This window comes from Penicillium verrucosum, assembly GCF_028828655.1.
Source record: "Penicillium verrucosum strain IBT 35672 chromosome Unknown utg000002l_segment0_segment0, whole genome shotgun sequence".
NCBI lineage: Eukaryota > Fungi > Ascomycota > Eurotiomycetes > Eurotiales > Aspergillaceae > Penicillium > Penicillium verrucosum.
In genome coordinates, this window is record NW_026643211.1 from 2,702,387 (window position 1) to 2,722,849 (window position 20,463).

Here is a 20,463-nt window from a genome sequence, read left to right on the forward strand (position 1 = left end):
ATATATGTTTGTTCTGAGGCTCAAAATCTGTTTATGTGTTAGGGAAGGACCCAGTAACATTGGCGCGGGGCACTCGATGTGGTGCCCAAGAGCCCAAAACTTGGAGGTTTGTATTTTGGCGAGGAGACGGTAGACCCAAGCTTAAATTTGACCACACGCGGTATAGTATCCAATCAGCATTCGGCCCAGTCTACTGGACCAGTTCTGAACTATATCAGCTGCCCACATGGCTCGGGTCCGACTGTGGACGACCGGGGTGGGGATTATCGAGCGACACCACATGGCCGATGGATTGCTTGAGTGTCTACGGTATTCTGGTTGGAGATACTCGGTCTTATAGGCAAAGTGGCTCTTTCGTCTTCGGATGTATCACATGTCATAGGTGGATAGCAAGGAAGTATGGGATTTTGCAATTCTACCTGGATGGATGATTTTAATTCTAGACTCGCCGGAGAGGTACAATTTGACACTTTACTAACTCAACTCTAGTAGAGGTGTGGATCAAGATGAAGAAATTGGCCGAGTCGCCGTCGGTTTTGCGACGAATGATCAACAACCCCATCTCAAAAGACGGAAATATGTATTCAAGAAACCCGATGGTAGAACAAGCAGGGTAAAGACTTTTGGACAGAAGGGAATAAAAGCCATAGTGATATATACAGTACAAGTGCAAGCTTTGATCCATCGAATGTTCAGTAGACGTAACGGAAGGATGGATTCTGCTTGTCAGTAAGACCAGCCCATTTGGTATCGTCGACGCTGTTCTCATTAACGCTCTTTGTCTGGTCTCTTTGACGGTTTTGCCACTTGTAATAGATGAAGAGAACCACAGATAGTACAGCCGCCGCAGCCTGCGTTGCAAGAACAGCAATCTTGGCTGGGTGGTATTCCGGTGCATCGCGTGCCTGGAATGTCTGTGGGCCAATGATGTTTCCGACCGAAAAGGACCCGGCAACAAGAGCACTAGCAAATGCTCGCTTGGTATGTCCAGCGCAGTTGGCCATGGTCCACTGGTATATAATCGGAAGAGTTGCTACAATTGCGTTGACAAGATAAATACCGATCAGGACACCGGCTTTATTGGTCTTGGGCAAGAAAGATAGTAATGCTCCACCGATGATTCCAGGAATTGTACAGAGTACATTCCAGGCCCAGCGATTAGAAGTTTTCCGAATGCCAAAACCCACGAGAAGGGTGAAAAATATACTAACGATACCGCCAGGGGTATTGAGAAGGGCTGAGATGGGACCGGAGAAGCCAAATCCGGCAATTAAAGTCGAGGAATATGTCGTCACCACACCACTTGACACGGAGATCTATTCAATGTTGGTCAATAAAACTGCAGGGGATATTTGGAGCAAGGGGTGTGAAAGTGGGAATGTGAGACATACCAGAATTGTTATTACAGTCAGGAGCCAAAGCTGGACATCGAGGACGGCCTCCCAGATTTGTTTCAGGTTCAAAGTTGTGCTCCATACTCCAGTCTGGTTTTCGCTGACGTGTTGAAGGAGGGCCACCTTTTCGCTATCCGATAACCAGGGTGCCTTCATTGGTGTATCTGGGATGTAGAAAAATGTGAGACCACCGACAACAGATGTCACCAATCCTAGAACAAGAAACATAATCCGCCAGCCTTCTAGTGAGGCATGATGCACATGCTGGAATCCAAAAGATATGAGGCCCCCAATTATCTGGGCCACACCAAGACCCATATACCATATAGTGAACCGAGGAGCTTGTTCGCTTTTGGTGTAGTACTGACTGCTAATAAGCATCAAGGATGGTCCCACTGTCGCTTCAAAAATACCCAAGAAAATTCGAGCTGCCAGCAGGCTCTGATATCCTCGGGCGCCAGCGGAGGCGGCAGCCGCGACTCCCCAGAGGAATACATTTCCGCCGAGCCATTTTGCAGGCGGTACTTTCTGTAAGAAGTATACTTAAATTGAGGCTTAGCCGTAATACTCCAAGAAAGTTATGCACGGGAGATAATAAAAATACTCACCATTAGGTACTTCAGCGATCAAGTAGGCAATGAAGACCCACGTGGCAACGTTAGAGAATTCATTGCCGGCGAGTTCCAAGTCTTTTCTGATCCCCATAACAGCTGCATACTGCATACACCCTTGCATTAATAACATGGTCCATACGGCTGAATTGAAAGTCACTCACGTTCAGCATGACCTTGTCCAAAAACTGCAGGACATAGCAGCAAAACATATATGGCATCAAACGGCGATCAATTTTGCGGCGTAAAGCGCTTAGATCAACTTGAGAGTCAAGTGCCTCATTTTGATGGTCCTTGAGATATAACGCAGCATCATCCACTTGATCTGCAGGAGGCTGTGGTACTACCTCGGGTTTTATTTCACCCATCGCGGCTGGTAACAATAGGTAAACAGAGAAGGAACAGCGTAGTCAATAAGGAAGTTGTGTGAGGGGAAAAAAAAGCAAGAAAAGTTAAGGAAAAGGTTAGTGAAAAATCAAATATATTAGTGGGAAATATAGAGGATTCATGAGACAAAAGCATAAATAACGTCGCAACAACCGTGGAGATCGCATGGCTACACGTAGTCCCACCTGGCAACGAATTAGAATCATTATTCCAAGACGCTAGAACCTTTCCTTGTTGGGCAGAGAAGCTTACAACCTTGGAAGATATGAAAGGGGGAAGCTAAATATCAATAATATTGCAGGAATAACCTTGAAAGATCGGGAGAGTACGGAGTCCGGTGTTGCGAGGAGCATAAAGTACATCTGACCGGCAATTATTGGTGTTATTTCAAAACAGGAAACCCCTGTAGGACGAGCATTTTTGGTGTTTTCTTTTTCATATATATACGTTTTTTTTAAAATAAAATTTTAATTCCTATGCAGAGAATAAATCCCGGTTCGATCTCCTTACCCATGTAGACGTTTGATTATGTTCTCGTTTATATTCTCCCTCCTACCCCTTCGTACGCTTTCTCCTCAAAGATGGGCTGGGTACACAATGCCTCGCCCGAAGTTGAAGCTGCCTCGCAGTATCCTCTCATTATTGGGGTATGTTTGAGTCTTACCATATTAATGGTTTTGACGGTTTCCCTGAGACTTTTCCTTCGAGCGCGAGCCAGTCGATGGGCAGCAGCAGACTATGTGATGGTTGCTAGCATGGTAAGTTAATCTGTGTCTGATACAAGGAAGAATACAACTAATTCTTGAGCAGGTATTTGCTGTTATATACAGTGCACTCTGCATTTCCCGTGGGCGACGCCAGCTCTTCCCATAGCCGCATGAAACTTACAGTCGCAGAGAGTCGATATGGACTAGGACTGCCGTTGAAGAAACGACCGGCAGCAAATTATCTAACATATTCTAAGGTCAGTATCCTTTTTTTCTGTTTTCTGCATCTTATTTAACCCTATGAGGTTACATTCGATTGTCGAACCGAACTGACAAAAAGGCAAATAGATCAACTATGCAGGACGGCCCTTTTACCAAGTTGGCATCGCAGGGTTCAAGGCTTCGCTTTGCCTGAGCTATCTACGATTAATATCTGGAACATCAAAGCGTGGTTACCGAATTGTGATTTGGATTGTTATTGTTGCATCTACGTTGGGTCATATCGCCGGTGCTCTTAGCTTGATCTTCAATTGCACACCGGTAAAAAGAGTCATTCCCTACAAACGCCACATGCAACCACAAGCTGACAAGGGATTCACCCACAACAGGTTCGACGATCATGGAACAATCATGTACCCGGTACATGTCTTCCCGTGGGAGGCCTATTCTACGGTCTCGCAATCTACACCATCATCGCAGATGTGACCATTATTGTGCTTCCTATTCCCTTGCTCCTTGGTCTCAATATAAAAGTTGCACAAAAGGCTGGCGTTGTGTGCCTTTTCCTCCTGGGCCTCTTCACCACAGTTTGCTCCATCCTACGACTAACTCAGATTCAACGAGTGGCTTTCGGAGACGGAAACTCAACAATGCTTGTGTTGTGGGGAACGATTGAGTTCAACGTGGGCGTAAGTGGAATGACCAGTTTTGTGCGACCCATAATGGCTGATTTTTCTGCGTTAGAACATTGTCACTTGCATTCCATACCTGGCGCCTCTGCTCAAGGGCTTCGTGCGGGGAATTGCTTCGACCGGTGGAAAATCCAAGCAGTATTACTATGACAGTCAAGGCAGAAGCTACTTGATGGATAATTGGTCGAAAGATCAGAATTCGCACATGCGGTCAACTGCCTCCAGTCAAAGACAGCCAAAACGAACACCGAGTGAGGAACTCATTTTGGCCACTCAGGAGCCCGCGCATGGGGGTATCGAGAAGACAGTCGAGTACAGAGTTTCTTCGGAAGGCAGGTCAACCAAATAGGAAGTTTTTGACCCGCAACGAACTGGCTCGAATTGTCTATTCTTTTTTTCATTCATACAGTTCCCAATTATTTAGAAATTGTATTAATCATTTTTTTTTGGTTTTTTTTTTGGTTTCTTTTCTTTTCTGCTTGCCCCTCCCCCCTTCTACCCGTGGACTTTGTACCCCCTGCACCCCTTGCCTTTTGTGGCGTTTGAGTTCACGCCAATCATATTTTGTGGTTGCAACAATCCGAGAAACAACAAGTTCACGCTCTACTAATAGCGAAAATGGTCGGCCGATAGAAATCTGCGATCCTGTATTTCCGGACACTAGGGTTTGGGGTGATTCTGGTGATTCCTATAAACATTCGGGTTGAACTTGGTTGGCCGAATCTTGGCCTAGACGGGATCCACAGGATCAACCCGCTCGACAGTGGACCATCCCCATCCGCGTGCACCAAGTACAGACATACTCTGTACTCCGTACATATGCACAATGCGGCAAATGCGCCTGACATAGGATGTGATTGAGTCCGTGATGCATCGGTTGTAATCAAAATGTAACTTCGTTAATCTATCTAGGTAAGTCTGGCTCGTGAAAGGCCATACATAAGTCTCAGCCCTTGATTCATTCCCAAACCCAAATTAGATAGTGTCAATTTAAAGCGGGTAGGTAGCTCCCGAATCAGATACGGAAGGTGGGCCTGCCAACGAAGGCGGTATTTTGTCTATCCTCCAATCAACGTCCATCCTCATGACCTGACCCAATCAACATCATTCTGCCGTAACATAGCCCAAGCCGTCCCAAGGGACAATGTAGGGTTTATAAGTAACCTTTCTGATCCTTTCGGGTTAGATAGCCTACTAGAAGGATTACCGATAATTTCCGTATTACACAGATTGGTCTAGCTGGTGGGACGACTAATTGTGTGATTTGGCACAGAGTTAGCCCACTAGCGGGGTGAGACATGGTTTGAGTTATATAGATTGAAGCAATCAAACTGAACGGAGTACTTTGTTCACCATGTCTGATTCTCCCATTCTGATCATCGGCGCTGGTATCAGTGGCCTCGTACTGGCCCAATACCTTCAGCGACATGATGTTCCGTTCAGGATCTTTGACCGAGACTCCGCAATTGATGCCCGAAGTGGTGGATGGGGTCTGACACTGCATTGGTCACTCCCTGCCCTGCGTGAATTATTGCCAGAACACCTTGTTGAGCGATTCCCTGAAACATTTGTCAACAAAGAAGCGTCTGCCCGAGGCGACGTCGGTCGCTTCCAGTTTTTCGACCTTAAGTCGGGAGATGCATTATACAATATTCCTGCCGCTGAGCGCATTCGTGTCAGTCGTGTTCGCTTGCGACAGTTACTGACAACAGGCCTAGACGTTGAAGTAAGTCGTAATATTATCGTCCTTGGAATAATCCTATTCTTCTCTTACCCTTGCTGAGCGCTAACGCCGTTCAGTGGAACAAAAACTTTCGTAGTATTGAGTCTACAGCTAATGAAATCACCGCGCATTTTGAGGATGGCACATCTTGCACCGGGCGGCTACTGGTCGCATGCGATGGTTCACGGTCGCGCACACGCGAGATTCTCTACCCAGGTTTACAGATGAACCAGTTACCGGTGCAGCTTCTAGGTGCATCGACACTATACAGCGCGGAGGAGCTGGGCGGAATTGAGTCAATCGACCCTTTCATATTCCAGGGCTCGCATCCTGAGTCCAACGTCTTCCTATTCTTCAGTTGTGAGTCCACCAAATCCTCTGTTCTAATCTACAGGTTGCTGATGTCCTTAGTTCTGGATACCCCGAACAACTTTGAGAATAGTAGCAAGGACCGGTACCAGTGTCAAATCATCATCTCCTGGGCAGATTCAAAGGAAATTCCAGTCCCAGACTTGAACGCCGAGCGGATCGCGCTGATGAGGAAATTGACTGATAATTGGTCGGAACCATTCCGCTCGCTGGTACACAAGCTTCCAGACGACGTGGAGGTGCGCTCGATTCGCATCGAAGATTGGATGTTCAGTCTGGGCAGGGCGCACACGCATCCCCGGGCGGTATTGATGGGTGACTCGGCCCACACAATGACTATGTGTATGTAATTCTTTCGGTCATTATATGCGGCCGTGCTAGCATTTCTGACCTCAACTAGTCCGCGGAGAAGGCGCCAACAACGCGATCGTCGATGTGCTGGATCTCGTGAAGCGTGTTGATATGCGCCAGCCAAGGTATGAATCTAACTACCTCCAACTCTCTTTGATTAAGTTCATACTGATGATCGCTATTTCAATCCTCAGGTCTTTCGATTCCGAAGCCTTGCTATCCTCCCTTGCGGCGTATGAAAATGATGTCTTCGCACGAGCCGAGCCGAGCTTCCTTAATTCTAGACAGGCATGTTTAGATGCCCATGACTTTTCTAAGATTGAAGGTAGTCCACTGGTTGGGTTACGAGATTTGAAGAAATCTGGCTGAAGTTACTGGGGATCTTTCACACATGTGATTATATAGAAACTGCGGAATTTCCCGCCCTGAGGAATATTTGAAGAGGAAACGGGATAAATCACACCATACAACATAATAGAGTAGTCCCAATATCAACTAGCCGTTGAGATTAAGACCGCGGGATGTCATGGATGTTGGTAGTTGCTCAGATCGATCCAAGTGCGCTTATCAGTGCCAAGTCCCCGAGCCAGTCTCAATCCCGCCCCCAACCTCCACACTTTGCATCTCTCCCTGCACCAGCAGAAAATCTAGGCCTGGAGTTGTCAACTCAAATTGAGAAGAAAAAGGCATTCAAATGCAAGGCTGACGGGCAATGGATGGCACCGTGTCAAACCAAACGTCCACAGTGCGCGTGTCGCAGCGTCAGCCGCAAGCCTGCCGAGGTAAATGGCGATCTTGTGCCGCTGCGGCCTATTAAGCGACTGACATAATGCAGAATGCACGAAGCGCAAACGCAAATGCGACAAACAAAATCCCTGTTCGAGATGTAAACGGTTGAACCTGAAGTGCTCAATAGAAGTCGTCCAGCTTAGACGCAACGCTGTGCAACATGGGTCAGAAATTCAGTTTTTACGTTCGCTTTTGGTAGACGTTGAATCGTCTCCGCCTGATCCAGTACGCCATGTTGTTCAAAAAATTAAAAATCGAATATTTCGGCTGGAGACCGGCCAAGATCCTACGGAATCAGATGTATCCAACCGTACTTCCGCACAAGAGGAATCAAGTACAACTGAGGACCGTGCACCTAGCAAAGTGTCGCTTAGTTCAACTGAAAACACCGCACATCAAATTGACTCGTCGCTTCTCACAGCTATTGAACATCTTGCTTGGGGTCGTAATTCCGCCGGGTGCTTCCCTCACAGGACGTGCTCGTGCCAGTATCGCAAAGATGGACTCCAATCCCTATCAGGCCCTTTCCCAGTCAATGGACTCAATCCAGGGCTGGACTCCTCCTTTCCCAGCACTACCGACGCTCAGAAGCTGATCAAGTTCCATATATGCCATGTGGCCTGGCATCATAATTGCATCCATGGTCCAACATTTCTCGAGCAATGCGAGTTATTCTGGGAGACTGGGAGATTTGATGACCCTTTATGGCAAGCTCTGTACTTTTCTATCTTGAGTGCCACCGTCAGCTCAATTCAAAATAGTACGAAAGTGAGAGAACTTGTTCATGTCGACCTACAGGCAATACCATCTACACAACAGCTGTTCTCTGCTATGGTACAAACCCTCTACAACTCACATTTTCTCAGCAATCTCTCCATATACTCTGTTCAAGCAATCGTCATATCGACTGAGGTCGCTCATAATCTTGGCTTGAGTGAACTGAACGCGACTTTATTCAATGCTGCTGTACGCATTGCCGAATGCCTCGGGATCCACAAGATTCAGGATCAATCAACAAAACCTGCTGAAAACAAAGATGAATGGGATGAGAAGGTGGGACGAGAAGTCGGAAAGAGAGTATGGTGCCAAATGATCATCCAAGACCATTTCGCCATTCCTTTTACCGACACCTACAGCATCTCTCCGATGCATTTCTCGACAGGTCCCCCCATGAACGCAGACGACTATGACTTGACAGATATGCCTATCACATCTCCAACCATAAGCACGTACATCCGTGTGCTCGTGAATCTGGCGGAATTGATGCCCGGTCTAGTTGACGGATTGGGTCCAATGAAATCCCGAAAGCCTATTCGAGAGCAATACGAACATATTCTGCATATAGACCAGAAAATGAGAGGCATTGTGAAAAACATACCCCCTTTCCTCCTGCGCGTCGATAAGACCAAGGAAGCACAAATTCCATGGCTTGCTATCGCTCGACGAAGTCTCGCTATCACTGCAGCCGAGAAAATTATCATGATCCATCGGCCGTTTCTCTTCCGCTCTTTCAACGATCAAACATATATCTATTCAAGACGTACCTGTGTTGCCGCTGCAATGACAATTTTGCGCGAGCACGAGGTAATCATAGGAGAAGGGGATATCTCGATATGGACTCATACAGCTTTTGCGATTACCGCTGCAGTCATTATGTGCTTCGAGGTGAATGCAACTGCAGAGACCCAGGTCGCTATCGCCCAAACCCACAAGGATGCAATAGTCGCGGCTCGCACCCGCCTTGCAGATCGAACTAATGACGTGCTGGCTCAGCGAGGTGTCGCGTTGATCGATGCTATCTTTACTGCCGACATAACCTCAGACTCTGCAGGACTTGGCAATAAAATGATTGATTTTGGCCAAATCCTGGCTAAATTCTCAACATTTACGAGAATGAATCTTGGGCCCGATACCCTTGACACATCCGTTAGCAGGTTCTCGAATGCTGATCCCCAAGATATAATCGGTGCTCACTTTAACGAAATGCAGCCGGCATGGGATACAGCCGAATACATCGATTTTGATGCATGGTTCAATGAAACATTCCACACTCTACATGACCCACTTCAGTTTTAAGACAGGCGAAAATTTACAGTCGCTCGAAGCGACTCTTTCATTGACCTGTTCCAGCCATTTCTATATCTTTAATTCATTCCCTCGCATAGCCCGTTTCGTTGACTCCCTCGTAATCTCGGAAGGCCTTGGGGGGAGTTGTGCTTGTCATTGTGCACTGGACTGGGAGGAGGTGATCTAATTATTTTCAACAACCATGGTGTGATGTATTCGATCGTTGGCCCCTTTGAAGAGGATGAAGTGCAGGTGTTCAGACCACCTCGGGACTCTAGCCCATTTTGAATAGATACGTTTGGGAATTTCTCACTGCATGAATGATGATGTGTGAACACGTCCAACAAAGAGACCAAGCGTACAAATTCTTCAAACTTCCTGCTCCTATAATATATTATCTCATACTGGCCTCTTTTGGCTTTTTCTGTCATCATCTCCTCTTGTCCCCAGGTTTCATATCTGGTCTCTTACCTCCAACCCACCAAGATGACCTCGTAAGATATAGTCAGTCTACAATGTGAGTTATATATCTTGCTAACCGACCTGAATGGACGATCGAGTCCCCCACCTCCGCGTAGGTGGAAGCTTCTTCACATTCCCCACTGCCATGTTTAGCAACACCAATCAATATACGGATCAACGCCTCGCCAGCATCGAAATCACATTGTCATCCCCACTACCACCTCTGGCACAGCAGATTACCTTCCCGGTACCCTTGCCGCTCACATCAAGCGGCTCAATTACAATGAGGTCCGGTCTCGCAACGATAGTCAGTTAAAGTCGGACGCCCTCGAGGTTACGAACCTCTTACCCGCAAAACGTGATCCCATCCTCCGCCCAGAAACGGCGTGGTCAGGTGCAACCCTGGAACAAATCATCAACGAACGAATCGATAACATTATGTCTGCGCTTATGCAAGTTGTGGGTGCTCCCACAGAGCAGCCATGTATCCCCTGCCAGCGGGACCATGGCCCATGGGACACCTGTGTGGTTCTTGAGGGTAACTCAGACCTGACTGCATGCGCAGAATGTTGCCTTTGGGGCAACGGCATGAATCCCTTGATGAGGTCTAGCAAACGATGAGAGAGCTCGCCGAAACTGTACAGTTCCATAATCGGCAAGTTTCCCAGGCTCGCGCCGATAATGAGTTGTTTCACCACCGTAACCAGGAGCTCTGCCGTCTGATTCTTGACGCCGAATGGCTTCAATGAGAGGAGGACGAGGCTGCGAAACTGATTGACTCCCGCCACATAGACAAAGATCGGACTTTGGGAGACTATCTAGACAGATTAGATGATCTATAAAATAAGTCACTCATACGAAACAAGTATTACACTCGCCTTCGGGATTGCTCCGAATAGAAATTAAAAACATCTGGGTGAGACTTGATGGGTGAATCAACTCTAATCGCGCCATTGCCGCACTGGCCGCTTCGTTTAGGTTATGTCCGCTGCAGGACGATGCAGCACGCACTCTGAATTCGGAGCTACGAGCCGAATGCTATACTGCTGCTACTGCATCAAGAATTTTATATTCAACGGCTTCAAGTAAAGAATGTAAATACCTCGAGGAAGTTGTTACAATCCTACAAATAAATGCTCTTCTGTTATGACGTCTTCGGAATATCATGTAACCCCCCCTTCTATATTGGACTATAGGGACTCATAAATGTCTCCAATACTCCAATAATGGGACCTTTTTCTAGAAATTAAACCAGCTATAATTCGTTGCTTTGATTGGCCTGGGGTCGAATCCTAAAGGTCGAATTTGGAGGCGAATGCACTAAGAAAATCCAGTGGAGATAAGCTCATCAAGCCGCCTCGGCACGCCATTCACTATTTAAGCACTTGCAGCCACTGAAGTCCGAAGTCAGCCCGAAGATGTGCCCTTTTGTACTTGGCATGTGTGGCCTAACTTGTAAAACTCCGTTCTTATGATCCATTGTTGTCATTTTTTGGCGATGCTATTCCTTTGCCACGCTCTGACTACTTGGAATTATAGTACCTCACGTAGAGGCGATTTAGGAATATCCTCAACGTATAAGATAACCCCCACTTATGTGGACTCGTATGCCCGCGCAGGGTTGCATAATGTTAGATATACAGATAGACACCTGGCGAGAATATTAATCCTCATCCAATTATTTGCCAATATAGCTTTGTTACAGGGATATAGCTCGGTAGCGTAAAAGTAAATACTGTAAACAGTTGGAATTCCGTGAGACAACCCCAAACATACGGTAAACAATTCGGTAGGTGGTCGCCCAATCCATTATGTAGTCTTACTGGTGTGCGTCAGCAAGTGCGCATAGCTCAACCGGTCGGACTATCCAAGTCAGTATGAAGCCGTACGGATGTAGACTAACTTTCAAGCTTTGGCGTATTTGCATGTTGGAGGGAACTTGTTGCCATTCTGGGTGGATCTATCGTGACCGTCGAATGCTGGCTTGGCCCAAGCCACGCGAGACAAGGGATGACCAGCTGCGAACTCATATTAAGAACCCAACTTCCGGTGCTTTTCTATATCTTATCCCATTCAATTTTTTTCCCTGCACTCTGGCCTAAAAACAATATAGATATGACGAGTTCCAAGGATCCATCTAAAGATCCAAATATAACGGAGGCGCCGGCGGTAGCGGCAGATCTCGAATCTGAACACACCAGTCAGGATCCAGGCGAATGGCTGTACAAATCGGACAGGGCAGAGCTCACAGAGCTCACACCGGTCGAAGCGTTCAAATGGAGTGTGGAGGGAGACCAGTCGCCTTGTAGGTTGACCTATATATATATCCCAACTCCCAACAGCCGATGTTGATACTTCTCAGTTCCGGAGGTTGCGGCCTGTGTGTCCAATAAAGATGATCCCACGATGGCCTGCAACAGTAAGTTATTGATCTTCCATGTGAAGGCACTGAATTAACTTTCCATTACAGCTGTTCGGGCCTGGATATTGATGACTGTCTTTGTTATACTTTTCTCTGGAGTTAATCAATTCTTCGGCTTACGATATGTATGTTTTAGGTCCCTGCAATTGTTATTTACATATTTGCTAATATCCCCTAGCCTTCCCTCACAATAGGCTACGTCGTCGCTCAAATCCTCGTTTTCCCAATTGGCCGAGCATGGGAAAAGCTTCCGAGATGGAGGGTTCCTCTGGGAAAACTTACATTCGATGTTAACCCTGGAAAATTTACCATCAAGGAGCACGCCTTCATAGTTATTGTGAGCAAAAGCCAAGCTTCAGTTTCATGGAAATTCCATCGTGAAGCACATCTAACAAACCAAAACAGTGCGTAAATATTAGCGCCACCACTGCTTATGCCCAAGGTGCCTTGGTAGCAATTGTCAGTCCTGTATATTGGAACCGCGACCTCGGACCAGGCTTCTCATTCCTATACCTTTTGACAACTCAGATGATCGGGTAAGTGGATCCTGGGGTTTCCACGTTATTCATTCACTGATCTTTCCTAGATTTGGTCTCACAGGTCTTTCCCGCCGTTGGATTGTGTACCCCGCTGCCTTAGTTTGGCCTACTTCACTGTCATCCACAGTTCTTTTCCGGGCGCTACATGAGCCTGAAAGCCGTACGCCAGCCAATGGTTGGACTATTACGCGGTATCGCTTCTTTGGCTACGTTACGGCATTTGCATTTGTTCTATTTTGGTTCCCGGACTACATCTGGACAAGCTTGAGCACTTTCGCTTTCGTGACGTGGATTGCGCCTAACAATCAGAAGGTCAACACAATTTTCGGAGTGAGTCTTGCAGAAATTCTGACAGTTTCTACCCGAAACTAACTCTATTTTGCTTAGATGAATTCCGGATTAGGTTTGATACCTATCAGCATCGACTGGACGCAAATCAACTACGCTGGTTTCCCCCTCATGACCCCCTTCTACATCACATGCAATGCCTTTGCTGTCGTCGTGCTCTTTTACCTTTTCTTATCGCCGATTTTATACTACACTAATGTGTGGTATAGCGCATAGTAAGTTTCCAGTCTGGTGGGGGAATTTTCCAACATACTGACAATCTAGCCTTCCTCTCCTCTCTGCTGGCACCTTCGACAACACGGGAAGCTCCTACAATGTATCTCGTGTGCTCGACTCGGCTTTAGACTTTAGCGAGAGCAATTACAAGGAGTACTCTCCCATGTATATCTCCATGTCTTATTCCCTCACCTATGGACTGTCTTTCGCTGCCGTTACCGCAATCGTGATCCATACCTACCTTTACAATGGAACTGAAATCTGGGCCAGGCTTAAGAATGCACAACATGGAGGTGAAGATGTTCATCGCCGACTGATGCGCCAATATAAAGAGGTTCCAGAATGGTGGTACGGAGTTCTCACAGTGGTGGTGTTGGGACTTGGTATCTTGACGACCAGATACTGGGACACGGAACTTCCGGTTTGGGGCTTTATCGTGGTTTGCTTCGGATTGGCAGTGCTTCTCATTGTCCCTGAGGGTATTCTGCAAGGAACGACAAACCAGCGCGTGTTCCTCAATATCATTACAGAGATGATCGCCGGATACGCGTGGCCAGGAAAGCCCATCGCTAATCTGATGGTGAAGTGTTACGGCTATAACGCAGTCAAGCATGGCATGGATTTCGCTCAGGATTTGAAGCTTGGGCAATATATGGTATGGTTCTATTGCCCCCACCCCTGCAAGTGGAGCTTTACTAATTAGTATTCAGAAAATTCCTCCCCGTGTTCTGTTCTTTGGTCAGATCTATGCTAGTATTCTTGCGACAGCAACTCAGACCGGGGGTAAGATGTTTTGTAAAATCTATATTGCGATTTCAAGCTAACAAAAGTAGTCTTACGATGGATGATGGGACACATTGATAACCTTTGCGAACCAACAAACAAGCAACGCTTCACATGCAATGGTGCCAAAGTGATGTACAATGCTTCCTTGATTTGGGGCACCATTGGTCCGCAGCGGATGTTCCAGTCTGGACAGGTGTACAATGGACTTGTCTACTTCTTCCTCATTGGGGTGAGTCTTCAAGCCACTTGATTTGCTTTTGCTTTACTGACTCTCCAGCCTGTTGTTACTGTAATTGTTTACTTTATTTACCGCCGCTACCCTAACAGCTGGGTACGCTATATCAACGTTCCGATCTTCTTCAATGCGGCTGGCAACATTCCTCCTGCAAACACCAGTATGTTTCCTGAAACATTCCTGATGGAGTTATTCTAATCTGAACAAATAGCCCAATACTCCCTCTGGTTCATCTTCGGCTTCCTCTTCAACTACCTGATTCGCAAGCGTGCATTTGACTGGTGGAAGCGTTATAACTGTGAGATCCTACATTACAAGTTTCCCTTTCTAAAAAAAATCACTTACTCACGATGTGCTTAGATTTGCTCCAAGCTGCCATGGATACCGGCACTGCTATTGCGACCATCATCATTTTCTTCGCGCTGGGCTACCACGCTATCACTTTCAACTGGTGGGGAAATACAGTTGGATCTGATACGTACGATGCGAAGTCCGTCCCTTGGTTGACTGTTCCCAAGGGAAGCTTTTTCGGAAAGGGTCCTGGCGAGTTTTGATTGAAGACTTATATATGATTGGATCCTTTTAAGGCACGCTTAGCGCTAGAAGACTATATTACTACTCCCAATAGATTGAAGCATAGAAGGTCCAAACATGAATGTCTAATTCACTTCCAACTGTTTCAATATGATTAATCCCACTGAAGCCCCCGGGACGTTCATGGTTGGTCTCCATTTACATGTTTCTTGTATCATTTATGTCTTGTAAAATTCTTGTACTAATTTAACAGATTTTACACAAGATTCTCGGCCTATAGCGAAAGCTCACAGCCATCATGATAACACCCGCTTGTTTAGAAATCCCACTGCTAATGGCTTTTTACATTTTAGAGGGAGTCGCGTACTGTTAGCTAGTAATCAAATATAGTTTCCTTGCTGTGTCTTGAGCATTTGCTTTAACAATAACATCTAGCTACTACAAGCTGAAATATATAACGTATTGTAAGTGAGCTGCGCAGCCCAAACCACATAGTAAAAGCGATAAATTTGTGACTGAGATATATACATTTCTGGAGTTCAGCGATGTATTTTTCGATACTATAACAATGCAAGTTTTCGAAGTATTCGAAATTCATATGTATTATCAAACAATGCTTATCGATTGCTATCGGCAAGTAATGAAATTAAATAAAAACGTTGGTTGTTGAAATATAGTATGGCTTTCACTATGTGTTTTGGGCTGCGCAGCTCGCTTACCGAATACCAGTGGCGATTACATAAGCAAGCCCCAAGGCGGGGTTTCCAACCTTGGAAGTTCAAGGTTCAAAGTTCCACGGAATCCGTTTGTTGTTTATCTTAACGTCCGAGATGCTTAGGAGCTAAGTCGCCTAATAGAACCCCAGGAATTCCCGGGTGCCTCACGGAATATTAGGCCACTTAATATACAGCAGTTCAATGTTAACTCGAAGTTTTGAGGAAGTACATACCCAGCGGGTCGGGCACGTGCCAAGCCAAATGTATATATATGCTTTGGATGGTGGAAGTCTCGGTCTTGTTCCGTGGAGAACAAGAAGAAGATTGCAAGGTTTTCTTTTCAGTTTCTTCAACGGACACGACAAATTACCGAGCAAGTTACCGAGCATCAAGCCAATTGTGAGGGGATTCTAGATAAAAGTTGCTCATATGGTCTGCGAAACGCGCAATTGCGGCAATGATGTCGTGATTCACAGATGACCCCACCCAAAGATCTAGGTATGTCACTCATGCTAGGAACAAGGTACCATGTGTTTGGATAGAATATACCATGGAGAGCAGTGCACGTTAAGCTGCCTACTCGAAACACAACTTGCCAATCAAAGTACCCATCGATATTTCGGATTTCACTTGCACGCCCGTCAGAACCAAGCATTCTATCACTTTGTAGAAATAGCCCCCTGGGAGCTTAGCCTGAATCTTATATCTCCACTTTGTCCATATAACCTTCCCCGCTAGGTTGCGCGGGATGTGGTTTCTATTATTATTATGCAATTATCCACCTAGAGTGTGCCGCCAGTTAAGCGTGTGGTTTATAAAGCTCTGCCACTTCCTGTCTTTGCATTCGTCTTTCTTCCACTGAGCCTGAGAGACCGACTAAAATCAACAGAATGGCCTCGAAAAAGGACGTTGAAGTAACGGAATCGCCTCCTGTCTCATCAACCATTTCATCGGAGCGGGATGAGAACTATGAGTTCTATAAACAGCACCAAGGCCTCGAATACACAGCAGAAGAAGCCAAAAGGGTTCTGCGCAAAATCGATATACGCCTTATTCCCCTACTGTTCTTAATTTACATGCTGCAGGTGAGAATATCGTGTGCCTCGCTCGTTGAATTCCAAGTATTAATCCCATGCAGTATCTGGACAAGAACAGCATCAACTTTGCCTCTGTCTACGGTTTAAAGCAAGGGACACACTTAAAGGGGCAACAATATTCATGGCTCAGTAAGCTTTCGATTGTGAGAACCTATAATGTAACGCACTAATCCGATCAGGCTCCATTTTCTATTTCGGATATCTCATTGCGCAATGGCCTGCAGGGTTGGCATTGCAAAAGCTGCCCGTCGGCAAATTCCTTGCAGTTACCACGTTAGGTAAGAGATACCCTATGGGCACTCGGAAGGTGGATTCAATATTGGAACGATGCTAAGAGGAATAGTATGGGGTGGTTTGCTCATGACGACACCTGCATGCTACAACTTTGCTGGAATCGCAATCAATCGCTTCCTTTTAGGAATGGTCGAAGCAGTTGTAACTCCTGGGTTTGTTCTCATGACCGGCATGTGGTACACATCTGAAGAACAACCCCTGCGGTTAGAGGCATGGTACTGCACTAATGGTATCGCGACAATGTTCGGAGGGTAAGCGACGAGCAAATACCCAAATATATTGGAAATAAAACCCGGAAACTAATTGCATATAGTCTTATTGGCTATGCGGTCGGACATATCACCACTGGACTTCCACGATGGATGTACGTCTTCCTTATTTTTGGAGCCTTCTCCATCGCGGTAGGCGTCCTTGCCCTGATCTTTCTCCCAGATCTTCCGTCAACTGCAAAATTCCTCAGCGAGCGTGAGTGAGCGATAGCTGTTGAGCGTGTCGCCGTCAATCGACAAGGTGTCAAGAGCAGTCAGTTCAAATGGTATCAGGTTCGACAAGCGGCTGAAGATCCGAAGACCTGGCTTTTGTTCGTCATGGCTATCGGTGCACAAGTCCCGAACTCAGCATTAACCAGTGTATGTCTCCCTGTGATTATTGATTAGATGTGAGTGACGCTAATAGACCAGAACAGTTTACTTCCATCATCGTCGGCACTTTCGGATTTGATACGCTTGGAACTCAATATCTGCAAATCCCCGGCGGTGCTGTCCAGTTTATCACTCTTCTTCTGGGAGGTTATATCGCAACAAAGTTTGATGGCAAGTTCCATTCACGGTTTGCATGCATGATCTTTGCTTGTACGGTCTGTATTATTGGATCGGGTCTTCTGGTCGGATTACCGGACACCAATAAATGGGGCCGCCTTGTTGCACTCTGGCTATGCTATTTCCAGGGTTTGGGATTCAGCATGAGTCTCACAATTGTTAGCTCCAACATTGCCGGATATACCAAAAAGCAAGTCACCGGTGCCCTGCTGTTCACTGGATACTGTGTGGGAAATATCATTGGACCTCAGACTTTCAAGTCCAGCGAGGCCCCTGGGTATAACAGTGCTTATATTGCGTATGTTGCTATTTGTCTCTATATAAACCTTTCAATTGACTGACAATTTCTATAGGATGCTTGCTGGCTATGCAGTAAAGCTGGCCTGCATTGTCGCTTTGTATATCTATATGTACCTCGAGAATAAGCGTCGAAACCGCGAAGTAAGCGATGGCCAGGAGGTTGAGGCAGAAGGTGTCGAAAATGGCATGCTGGTGAGTTTTGAGTCTCATGAAGCCTTGATATAAGCTAACTTATATTCCCCAAGGACCAAACGGAGATCGACAACAAAGGGTTTAGATACGTCCTGTAAAAAGGGCTTTACTTTAGACTATGCTTTCACTTCAAAGGTTTCAATCCTCTCTGCACAGTATGATGCAAGCGCTACGAATTATGAATCTCTTGCCAATGAAGTAAAACAAATTTAAATTCGAAGTGAAAATCAACCGGGATCGCCCAATAACTGGCTGATGGTCAAGTGAAGAAATCCCGCCCTTAAATGTAAGAAGTAAAACACTTAATTCCCTGAAACTCTGACATCGACGTGAAGCCCAGACAAATAAAAAATGATAGAAATCAGCCAGGACCCAAAGGCTTTGTCCAACGTATGTTCAATTCGTAGCCTGTAGGTTGTGGAGTTTCCTGAAGACCTGCTTGACGATTCTTTTCAACACATCTCTCTTCCTCTGACGAGGTAGCCGGGGGAACTCGGTATAACCGTAAGAGAATTCGTAGTCAGGGGCGATGAGACTGCTGGGTGAACTAGCTTTAGGTGTGCTCAATTTTGTCGTAGGCAGGTTATATTGTGCCAGTGGGATGACCGTGCTCTTCCTGGTTGTGTAACCCCTCAAGTCCCGAGTGTTGGTCGTTCTTCGTAGTCTTTGAGAAGATCTGAAGACAATCTCTGAGTTATCAGCTTTTCCAAGCACGTCTACCGAGCTGCGATCTGGTGAGGGTTGAGAGGGTGTATGACACCCTTCCTCCTCAATTGATGGAAGAGAGGGCTGAAACAAGGGTATTCTTTGGCAACGGAAAGTGGTCATTATACCCTCTTCGTCAAACTCAGAAATGGCTTGGGCGATGGCCAGAGTGTTAGGATGGGCGGTATAATGGACATGTAAGACTCTCTCAGAGATTTCAGTTCTTCCAATCGACTCCTCCAAGCTGTAAGCTGAGCATGTGCGGGAATTTGCGCATTCCTCTTCGATAGCCGAGAGCGAAGGCTTAAACACAGCTGTTTTCTGATAAGAGAAGATTTCCATAGCCTCGTCGCCATTAGCCTCAGCAATTGCCTGGGCAAGGGCCCGAGTAAGAGGGTGAACGGTGGTACAATGATTATTCGGTTGGGTTATGGAGTTTAGGTTGTCAAATTCCTCCTCAGCATCGTCAGCCCAGTTAAATGAGCATGGCTTCAGCAGATCGGCGGGAGCCTGGCTATTGTTAGTCTCGAAAGAGTTTAAGTCCCAACTACGCAAGATGGAAGTGGGGGAGATACCGGTTTTCTGGAAGTGGCAGGCCTAGTGCAAGCTGAAGCCGGGTTCTCGGTGTCCGTACTGCGGATCTTAGTGTCGACAGCGAGGGCTTCGGTCTTCTTGGTAATGTCATCTTCGACGTCCTCCCACCAGTCAAACTGCTGGCGCACACGAAGACACGCATATTCATTCTCCTAAATATAGCAGCAACTGTGAGTATACAGCGTCTTAAGTAGGTGTTTGAGTTAGAAGTGGGGATTTATACCAGCTTAGGAGCTGTGATAGGGATAGGCGCGACAGCTTTAGTCTTCATAGCGATGTCGTTTTCCACATCCTCCCACCAATCGAAACTTCCGCACACAACGTGTGCGTATTGGTCAGCCTATATAGTATAGTCAATGTTAGTAACTGGTCTTTTGAACGAAGAGACCAACTCAAAAGAAAGAGGGGCGAAGTACCATAATAGTCTCCCCCATCAAACTAGGGTAACCGATGAATCAAATAATGATGGAATACGTGGGATAATAGATCAAAATGGATCCTTAGTGAGATGGTAGATGGAGATAGATCTTTCATGAAATGGTGAAGGGTATGTATGATGGAAGAAGTAAATAGAGACAATTGCTGTGGACAGTTTGTATATCGAAGTAAACAACCCCAAACAGGAAGGGCCTCGAGGACGCTCTTGCCTCCAGAGAAACATTAATCTGAAGTATGCCATCTAATCTATAACCACCGTATGTTGGTAAACGTATGCTTGGGCACACCAAGTCTAGCGGGAACACGGGGTTGCGAGTAATGGTCGTATAATATACATATAGCCAATACTTCACCTATTAGTCAGGTGTTCAGTCGTCTATGTTGAATCAAGATCAATATATATAAAGGAGAATTTAAAGTATTAAATAAACATAATTAGATAGCCCTGGAGGAATGAA

The 20,463-nt window shown here is 46.2% G+C and overlaps 8 protein-coding genes across 8 annotated transcripts; 6 read left to right on the plus strand and 2 right to left on the minus strand.

Annotated features, from left to right (window-relative positions):
• Positions 1-692: 692 nt before the first annotated feature.
• N7516_006681 (putative MFS transporter) lies at positions 693-2,373 on the minus strand (the record flags this gene model as incomplete). Its single annotated transcript, XM_057219401.1, has 4 exons — positions 693-1,316; positions 1,392-1,936; positions 2,003-2,111; positions 2,170-2,373. 4 exons carry the CDS (start codon positions 2,371-2,373, stop codon positions 693-695), a joined length of 1,482 nt encoding a protein of 493 aa, XP_057073492.1.
• A 600-nt stretch (positions 2,374-2,973) lies between these two features.
• Positions 2,974-4,359, plus strand: N7516_006682 (uncharacterized protein; the record flags this gene model as incomplete). Its single annotated transcript, XM_057219402.1, has 6 exons — positions 2,974-3,150; positions 3,203-3,239; positions 3,289-3,356; positions 3,448-3,639; positions 3,708-4,007; positions 4,063-4,359. 6 exons carry the CDS (start codon positions 2,974-2,976, stop codon positions 4,357-4,359), a joined length of 1,071 nt encoding a protein of 356 aa, XP_057073493.1.
• A 1,005-nt stretch (positions 4,360-5,364) lies between these two features.
• Positions 5,365-6,822, plus strand: N7516_006683 (FAD-dependent oxidoreductase; the record flags this gene model as incomplete). The annotated part of the gene is made up of 5 exons (XM_057219403.1): positions 5,365-5,736; positions 5,811-6,093; positions 6,145-6,444; positions 6,503-6,578; positions 6,648-6,822. The coding sequence occupies 5 exons, from the start codon at positions 5,365-5,367 to the stop codon at positions 6,820-6,822; spliced, it is 1,206 nt and encodes a 401-aa protein (XP_057073494.1).
• A 343-nt stretch (positions 6,823-7,165) lies between these two features.
• On the plus strand, positions 7,166-9,318 carry N7516_006684 (uncharacterized protein; the record flags this gene model as incomplete). Its single annotated transcript, XM_057219404.1, has 2 exons — positions 7,166-7,235; positions 7,289-9,318. The coding sequence occupies 2 exons, from the start codon at positions 7,166-7,168 to the stop codon at positions 9,316-9,318; spliced, it is 2,100 nt and encodes a 699-aa protein (XP_057073495.1).
• A 538-nt stretch (positions 9,319-9,856) lies between these two features.
• N7516_006685 (DUF3716 domain-containing protein) lies at positions 9,857-10,392 on the plus strand (the record flags this gene model as incomplete). The annotated part of the gene is made up of 2 exons (XM_057219405.1): positions 9,857-9,883; positions 9,925-10,392. 2 exons carry the CDS (start codon positions 9,857-9,859, stop codon positions 10,390-10,392), a joined length of 495 nt encoding a protein of 164 aa, XP_057073496.1.
• Positions 10,393-11,886: 1,494 nt separating this feature from the next.
• On the plus strand, positions 11,887-14,871 carry N7516_006686 (uncharacterized protein; the record flags this gene model as incomplete). The annotated part of the gene is made up of 13 exons (XM_057219406.1): positions 11,887-12,076; positions 12,134-12,190; positions 12,242-12,318; positions 12,372-12,530; positions 12,599-12,729; positions 12,780-13,062; positions 13,120-13,295; positions 13,345-13,951; positions 14,007-14,079; positions 14,130-14,311; positions 14,360-14,477; positions 14,529-14,615; positions 14,678-14,871. 13 exons carry the CDS (start codon positions 11,887-11,889, stop codon positions 14,869-14,871), a joined length of 2,334 nt encoding a protein of 777 aa, XP_057073497.1.
• Positions 14,872-16,457: 1,586 nt separating this feature from the next.
• N7516_006687 (putative MFS transporter) lies at positions 16,458-18,366 on the plus strand (the record flags this gene model as incomplete). The annotated part of the gene is given in 9 exon segments (XM_057219407.1): positions 16,458-16,652; positions 16,706-16,793; positions 16,844-16,942; positions 17,008-17,209; positions 17,272-17,423; positions 17,439-17,587; positions 17,644-18,074; positions 18,130-18,268; positions 18,322-18,366. 9 exon segments carry the CDS (start codon positions 16,458-16,460, stop codon positions 18,364-18,366), a joined length of 1,500 nt encoding a protein of 499 aa, XP_057073498.1.
• A 298-nt stretch (positions 18,367-18,664) lies between these two features.
• Positions 18,665-19,986, minus strand: N7516_006688 (Major facilitator superfamily domain general substrate transporter; the record flags this gene model as incomplete). Its single annotated transcript, XM_057219408.1, has 4 exons — positions 18,665-19,483; positions 19,549-19,719; positions 19,791-19,907; positions 19,984-19,986. 4 exons carry the CDS (start codon positions 19,984-19,986, stop codon positions 18,665-18,667), a joined length of 1,110 nt encoding a protein of 369 aa, XP_057073499.1.
• Between the last annotated feature and the right edge of the window lie 477 nt (positions 19,987-20,463).